General features: G+C 57.0%; 1 protein-coding gene across 1 annotated transcript in view; it reads right to left on the bottom strand.

The window, feature by feature from the left end:
• LOC143285932 (zinc finger homeobox protein 3-like) overlaps positions 1-6,630 on the bottom strand; it is a 38,857-nt gene extending 32,227 nt beyond the window's left edge. The window contains exon 1 of the mRNA XM_076593384.1: positions 6,137-6,630. Coding sequence (XP_076449499.1) covers positions 6,137-6,524 — 388 coding nt within the window. The 5' untranslated portion in view covers positions 6,525-6,630. The remainder of the gene's footprint in view (positions 1-6,136) is intronic.
• Between the last annotated feature and the right edge of the window lie 1,438 nt (positions 6,631-8,068).

Here is an 8,068-nt window from a genome sequence, read left to right as displayed (position 1 = left end):
TGAGGAGGGTGAAGGGAGGACAGGGGGGGGGGTGTGGGGGCATGCTTGAGGAGGACAGGGTGGGGGGTGTGGGTGTGGGGGCATGCTTGTGGAGGATGAAGGGAGGACAGGGGGGGGCGTGGGGGGTAGGGCCTGCTTGAGGATGGTGAAGGGAGGACAGGGGGGGGTGTGGGTGTGGGGGCATGCTTGAGGAGGGTGAAGGGAGGACAGGGGGGTGGGGGGGTGGGGGCATGCTTGGGGATGGTGAAGGGAGGACAGGGTGAGGGGGGGATGCTTGAGGAGGGTGAAGGGAGGACAGGGGGGGCGTGGGGGCATGCTTGAGGAGGGTGAAGGGAGGACAGGGGGGGGGCATGCTTGGGGATGGTGAAGGAAGGACAGGGTGGGGGGGCGTGGGGGCATGCTTGAGGAGGGTGAAGGGAGGACAGGGGGGGGGGGCGTGGGGCCTGCTTGAGGAGGGTGAAGGGAGGACAGGGGGGGCATGCTTGGGGATGGTGAAGGAAGGACAGGGTGGGGGGGCGTGGGGGCATGCTTGAGGAGGGTGAAGGGAGGACAGGGGGGGGGGCGTGGGGCCTGCTTGAGGAGGGTGAAGGGAGGACAGGGGGGGGGGGCATGCTTGAGGAGGGTGAAGGGAGGACAGGGGGGGGGGGGCATGCTTGAGGAGGGTGAAGGGAGGACAGGGGGGGGGGCGTGGGGGCATGCTTGAGGAGGGTGAAGGGAGGACAGGGGGGGGGGGCGTGGGGGCATGCTTGGGGATGGTGAAGGGAGGACAGGGGGGAGGGGCATGCTTGAGGAGGGTGAAGGAAGGACAGGGTGGGGGGGGGCGTGGGGGCATGCTTGAGGAGGGTGAAGGGAGGACAGGGGGGGGGGGGCGTGGGGGCATGCTTGAGGAGGGTGAAGGGAGGACAGGGGGGTGTGTGAAGGGAGGACAGGGGGGGGGGGGGCGTGGGGGCATGCTTGAGGAGGGTGAAGGGAGGACAGGGGGGGGGGGTGTGGGGGCATGCTTGAGGAGGACAGGGTGGGGGGTGTGGGTGTGGGGGCATGCTTGGGGAGGGTGAAGGGAGGACAGGGGGGGGGCGTGGGGGGGGGCATGCTTGAGGAGGGTGAAGGGAGGACAGGGGGGGGGGGTGAAGGGAGGACAGGGGGAGGGTGAAGGGAGGACAGGGGGGGTGAAGGGAGGACAGGGTGGGGGTGTGTGAAGGGAGGACGGGGGGAGGGTGAAGGGAGGACAGGGTGGGGGGGTGTGTGTGAAGGGAGGACGGGGGGAGGGTGAAGGGAGGACAGGGGGGGTGAAGGGAGGACAGGGTGGGGGTGTGTGTGTGAAGGGAGGACAGGGTGGGGGGGGGTGTGAAGGGAGGACGGGGGGAGGGTGAAGGGAGGACAGGGTGGGGGGGGGGGTGAAGGGAGGACGGGGGGAGGGTGAAGGGAGGACAGGGTGGGGGTGTGTGTGTGAAGGGAGGACAGGGTGGGGGGTGTGTGAAGGGAGGACAGGGGGGGGACAGGGGGGGGACAGGGGGGAGGGTGAAGGGAGGACAGGGGGGGTGAGTGAAGGGGGGACAGGGGGGGACAGGGGGGGACAGGGGGGAGGGTGAAGGGAGGACAGGGGGGGGATTGGGGAGGGTGAAGGGGGGACAGGGGGAGACAGGGGGGAGGGTGAAGGGAGGACAGGGGGGGGAGGGTGAAGGGAGGACAGGGGGGGGGGTGTTGGGGAGGGTGAAGGGGGGGACAGGGGGGACAGGGGGGGGACAGGGGGGACAGGGGGGAGGGTGAAGGGAGGACAGGGGGGGGATTGGGGAGGGTGAAGGGGGGACAGGGGGAGACAGGGGGGAGGGTGAAGGGAGGACAGGGGGGGGAGGGTGAAGGGAGGACAGGGGGGGGGGGGTGTTGGGGAGGGTGAAGGGGGGGACAGGGGGGACAGGGGGGGGACAGGGGGGAGGGTGAAGGGAGGACAGGGTGGGGGGGTTGGGGAGGGTGAAGGGGGGGACAGGGGGGAGGGTGAAGGGAGGACAGGGGGGGGAGGGTGAAGGGAGGACAGGGGGTGTGTGTGAAGGGAGGACAGGGGGGGACAGGGGGGGGACAGGGGGGAGGGTGAAGGGAGGACAGGGGGGGAGGGTGAAGGGAGGACAGGGGGGGTTGGGGAGGGTGAAGGGGGGACAGGGGGGGACAGGGGGGAGGGTGAAGGGAGGACAGGGGGGGGGAAGGGTGAAGGGAGGACGGGGGGGGAGGGTGAAGGGAGGACAGGGGGGGACAGGAGGGGACAGGGGGGGAGGGTGAAGGGAGGACGGGGGGGATGGTTGGGGAGGGTGAAGGGGGGACAGGGGGGGACAGGGGGGAGGGTGAAGGGAGGACGGGGGGGACAGAGGGGAGGGTGAAGGGAGGACGGGGGGATGGTTGGGGAGGGTGAAGGGGGGACAGGGGGGGACAGGGGGGAGGGTGAAGGGAGGACGGGGGGGGATGGTTGGGGAGGGTGAAGGGGGGACAGGGGGGGACAGGGGGGAGGGTGAAGGGAGGACGGGGGGGACAGGGGGGAGGGTGAAGGGAGGACGGGGGGATGGTTGGGGAGGGTGAAGGGGGGACAGGGGGGGACAGGGGGGAGGGTGAAGGGAGGACAGGGGGGGACAGGGGGGAGGGTGAAGGGAGGACGGGGGGGATGGTTGGGGAGGGTGAAGGGGGGACAGGGGGGGGACAGGGGTGAGGGTGAAGGGACGACAGGGGGGGGGATGCTTGGGGAGGGTGAAGGGGGGACAGGGGGGGGGACAGGGGGTAGGGTGAAGGGACGACAGGGGGGGGGGACAGGGGGGAGGGTGAAGGGGGGACAGGGGGGGGGATGCTTGGGGAGGGTGAAGGGACGACAGGGGGGGGGATGCTTGGGGAGGGTGAAGGGGGGACAGGGGGGGGACAGGGGGGAGGGTGAAGGGACGACAGGGGGGGGGATGCTTGGGGAGGGTGAAGGGGGGACAGGGGGGGACAGGGGTGAGGGTGAAGGGACGACAGGGGGGGGGGATGCTTGGGGAGGGTGAAGGGACGACAGGGGGGGGGATGCTTGGGGAGGGTGAAGGGACGACAGGGGGGGGGGGATGCTTGGGGAGGGTGAAGGGACGACAGGGGGGGGGGATGCTTGGGGAGGGTGAAGGGACGACAGGGGGGGGGGATGCTTGGGGAGGGTGAAGGGACGACAGGGGGGGGATGCTTGGGGAGGGTGAAGGGGGGACAGGGGGGGGGACAGGGGGGAGGGTGAAGGGACGACAGGGGGGGGATGCTTGGGGAGGGTGAAGGGACGACAGGGGGGGGGGATGCTTGGGGAGGGTGAAGGGGGGACAGGGGGGGGACAGGGGTGATGGTGAAGGGACGACAGGGGGGGGATGCTTGGGGAGGGTGAAGGGACGACAGGGGGGGGGGATGCTTGGGGAGGGTGAAGGGGGGACAGGGGGGGGACAGGGGTGAGGGTGAAGGGACGACAGGGGGGGGGATGCTTGGGGAGGGTGAAGGGACGACAGGGGGGGGGGATGCTTGGGGAGGGTGAAGGGGGGACAGGGGGGGGACAGGGGTGAGGGTGAAGGGGGGACAGGGGGGGGACAGGGGGGAGGGTGAAGGGAGGACAGGGGGGGGATGGTTGGGGAGGGTGAAGGGGGGACAGGGCGAGGGGGAGGGGGGCGTGGGGCGGGGGTGGGGGGGGACAGGGGGATTGTGGTGGGAGGCAGGAAATTTAGAGAGCTGTTTCACACACCATGTGTCAGAAGTTAAAATCAACAGATGGGTTGGGGGGGGGGGGGGGGGGAGGAGTGGGGGGGGGGGGGGGGGGGGGGGGGGGGGGGGGGTGGTGGGTGGAGGAGTAAGGGTTAAGGAAGGTGGGCGGCAATTAACATTTCCTCTCGGAGCAATTAAACGGCTGCGCCCGCTACCAGATTTCTGCAGCTGTAAAAAAAAATCCACCACCCCCCACCCCACCCCGCCCCAATTAATTAAGGAAAATCAACGGATCAACAAGTCCAGCCTTGATCCCGCTGTGGCCGAGAACGTGGGGGGTGGGGGGGAGGGGGGGGGGTTGAGGGGGGGGGGGGGGGTCTAATGCGTGCCAGGCTTTAACTCACAGCTGGCACAGTTCAGACAGACAGATAGAAGTAATCTAATCTATGAATTTTTTCCCCCCCCAAAGAAGCAACCGCCCCTAACTCCTCTTCTGCACGAAAGAAAAAGTTGATGTAGTCAGTTTTCATGTTCTGCTGATTTGTCCACTCAAGTGTACTTTTTTTTTTTTTTTTTTTTTTAAATTTATTTTTGTTTAGCTTAGTTGCATCTTATTTTTTCGATTCCAACATAAAGTGCAAAGAAGAATAATCACAAGCCTACTTTACCTCCCGGCTCTCTCTCTCTCTCTCTCTCTCTCTCTGTGTGTGTGTGTGTGTGTGTGTGTGTGTGTGTGTGTGTGTGTGTGTGTGTGTGTGTGTGTGCCTCTGTCTGTCTCTCTGTCTCTGTCTCTCTCTCTCATGTTGCAATAGAGAAGCATTTCCTGCTTGAATGTCCAAAATACAGTGAAACCAGGAATGACTTAATTCCCTATAAATATCACAGACATCCGTCTTATGTTTAAATTTTTGCATTACTGATGGCTGCCGAAAACCAGCCAACCAATAGTGATGAATGTTGTGAACTTCGTATATAAAGCTCTTGCCATAAGGAGGCAGAGTTTAAGTTAGTGATGCATTATGTTTTTGCACTCCTTTTGTAAGAGACAAGGCCTATACAATTAAACCATTTGTGTCCCTTGTGTCTTATGTTGCAATATATTTCGTACTTTCACTTTCGCTTTCGATCTGATTTTGAACATCACCTTTCACAGGCAGCTCCAGTGTGTGTGTGTGTGTGTGTGGGGGGGGGGGGGGGGGGTAGTGGCACTGGATTTAATTTTTCTTCCACTGAGTTTGAACCAGCACTGAAGTGTTCGTGGTGAATCTGAATCTCGATTATATGCCGTTTAGGATGATTCATTGGCACTGCCAGGACTTTCACACCAAGCATCAATACTACTAAAAGCCACGAAATAAAAAACAAACAAACCTGACCTAACTATAAGTGTGAGCTAACAGATTGATCAACTCATATGTTGTGTGTGATCGGCAAGAAAATAAGGGTTTGTGTTACTGTTCATGACAAAAAATAAAACAGACATGGTCGGCAAGAAAATGCGGGTAAGTATACCGTTCACAACAAATAAAAGAAAACATTTTCGGCAAGAAAATGTGACAAAGTATGCTGCTTTATGACAGATATTTCGGCAACAAACAAAAAACAGACACGGTAGGCATGGAAATATGGAATAGTATGCCGTTTCATATAGAATAAAAAAAAATTTTCGGCAAGAAATTGTGGAATAGCGCGCCGTCATATAACAGACATTTCGGCAAGAAAATATGCAACAGTATGCCGTAATATAAAAAAATAAAATAAATAAAATAAAACAGAGAGGTAGGCAAGGAAATGTGGAAAAAAAGTAGGCCGTTTAATAAACAAAACAAACAAGAGAGGCAAGGCCTTCAAGACTCACTTGTGATAAATTAAGTCCCCTAGCATTAATTACAGAGTAATTTCCCTTTTTTACTATCTGCACCAAAAACGTTTGCAAAATAAAATAAAAAATTCCATGCTTAGCAAAAGAAGTTCCTGTTTGAACAAAAAATGATAATAATGACTCCTGTTGTTGTGTCAGAATAAGAGGTCAAAATGCCAAGTTTAGAGAATACAAAAAATATAAATATAACAGTAAATGCAGTTTGCATATAATTAGGCTTCTTTTTTATTTTTTTGTGCCCATCCCAGAGGTGCAATATTGTTTTAAACAAGATGACTGGAAAGAACTGAATTTTTCCTCTTTTTATGCCAAATTTGGTGTCAACTTACAAAGTATTTGCAGAGAAAATGTCAATGTTAAAGTTTACCACGGACACACACACACACACACACACACACACACACACACACAGACAACCGAACACCGGGTTAAAACATAGACTCACTTTGTTTACACAAGTGAGTCAAAAAACAACAACATGAAGACATGGTGGACAAGCAAAAATGTGGGTCAGCATACCGTATATAACAAAAAAAAAAAAAAAAAAAAAAAAAAAAGCAGATGACTCACTCTGATCCTTGACCAGGTGGTTGTGCGTCTCCTCCAGCCGCTCCAAATCCAGCTCCAACACACCACACGCTTCCGTCACCGATGATGACGCATTCGTCGAGTGTGACGTCACGGGCCCAGCCAACAGGCCCGTGCTCGTGTCGTCACCACTGACGTCAGACGTCACCATTTTCCCCAGACTCTCCTGGGAAGCTCCGGATTTTTCGCGGCTGTCTTCCAATGTTCGCCTTTCTTCTCGGTCCTCGGAAGTTGCCGTTTTTCCAAGGCCGTCCTCGGATGTTTCCGTTTCTTCGGGGCCCTGGCCGGAAGAAGGTGGCGCTGCTGCTGCCGGGATTTCCACCACGAGGAGCAGCTTTTTCATGCCCTCCGGGGTGACCTTGTGAGCCATCCGAAGGTGACCTTGGAGCTGAGGAAAGTCGGCGCATTTATCCTGACACAGTGGGCAGGGCAAGGGTGGAGTGGCCTTGACCTTTGGCTCTGTGCTGGTCTGTTTGGAGGAGTTTAGGGGCTTCACAGGACTGGTGGTGGACTGGGGGGTGTCCTTGTTGCCCATCGGAGGTTCTGGGGTCAGATCTGAAGCGAATGTCAATATAAATGACAGACATGAGTTTAATACAGAGGTGGGTTATCCGCATGCTCGCAGACACACTCACACTTTCTCGCTGCTTCATCGTCCGTACCGATTCACTGGCATTACTGCCATTGCCACCCACCCTGAGTCCTTCCACACACATCAACACCCAAGCTCATCTGTCGCAGTCCCAGCGCTGGCAGTCAACAGGTATTTGTATTTGTATTTCTTTTTATCACAACAGATTTCTCTGTGTGAAATTCAGGCTGCTCTCCCCAGGGAGAGCGCATCGCTACACTACAGCGCCACCCATTTTTTTGTATTTTTTTTTCCTGCGTGCAGTTTTTTTTAATTTGTCGATCAGGACCGTGTGATGGTCTCTGATACAGACAACTGCAGTATCAGTTAGGAAGGATCAACACTCTCAAAGAGGCAGTGATCCGTGGAGTGGGTGAAAACCGTGTTCATGGTTCCAGTCCTCCCGTCTAGATCCACTCTGTTTACGCATACCCCAGATTCAAACACTCCACTGTTGGCCGCCGTTCTTTCTCTGTTTCTGGACCTTGCGATTGGAATGAACTTCCTCTTTCGCTTCGTCAAAGTCTCCACACTCAGCTCTTTCAAGTCTGGCCTTAATTAAAACCCACCTCTTCCCAAAATAGCTTCCCTTGCCTGCCTCTTCCTTGTCTTTAGTTTCTACAGTTTTAGAGTTATGCATGCGTGTGAATGACTGGTGCGAAAGCGCTTTGATTTGTCTCTGCACAAGATCCAGCGCTATATAAATACCATTATTATTATTATTATTATCTGAGCCCAGAGCACACCCACTGGATGCTGAGAAGATGTTGGCCAAAAACACACCACACACAACATAAGTCGATGAGGTTCGAATCCTAGTCCTAGTCCTACCAGTCATCGCACGCTCACAAGTGTCAGACCTATCCCTGCACTTATACGGACCAACGTGTGCATAATTTCATAGACACATAAAATTACGCAAGTATGCTCACACACACGTGTGTGTGTGTGTGTGTGTGTGTGTGTGTGTGTGTGTGTGTGTGTGAGTGTGTACACGTGTACGGATCACGCACATTACAACCTACGAAAACAAAGAGGGAGGGAGAGAAAGGGGGGGAAGGGAGAGGGGTGACAGCAAAAAGTTGGCTGGTCGAAGACTTAAAACATGTCTCCAGTCATTAATGGCATTATCACGGGGAGGATCACAGCACAGCTGTTGCTCCAATTTTGTGATATCAAAATAATGAACGTTATGGCGGCCGCGCGCGCTCACGGGACAGAGAGAGAGAGAGAGACAGAGACAGACACACACACACACACACACACACACACACACACACACA

Source organism: Babylonia areolata, chromosome 9, assembly GCF_041734735.1.
Source record: "Babylonia areolata isolate BAREFJ2019XMU chromosome 9, ASM4173473v1, whole genome shotgun sequence".
Classification (NCBI taxonomy): domain Eukaryota; kingdom Metazoa; phylum Mollusca; class Gastropoda; order Neogastropoda; family Buccinidae; genus Babylonia; species Babylonia areolata.
This window is presented reverse-complemented; position numbering and strand designations above follow the sequence as displayed.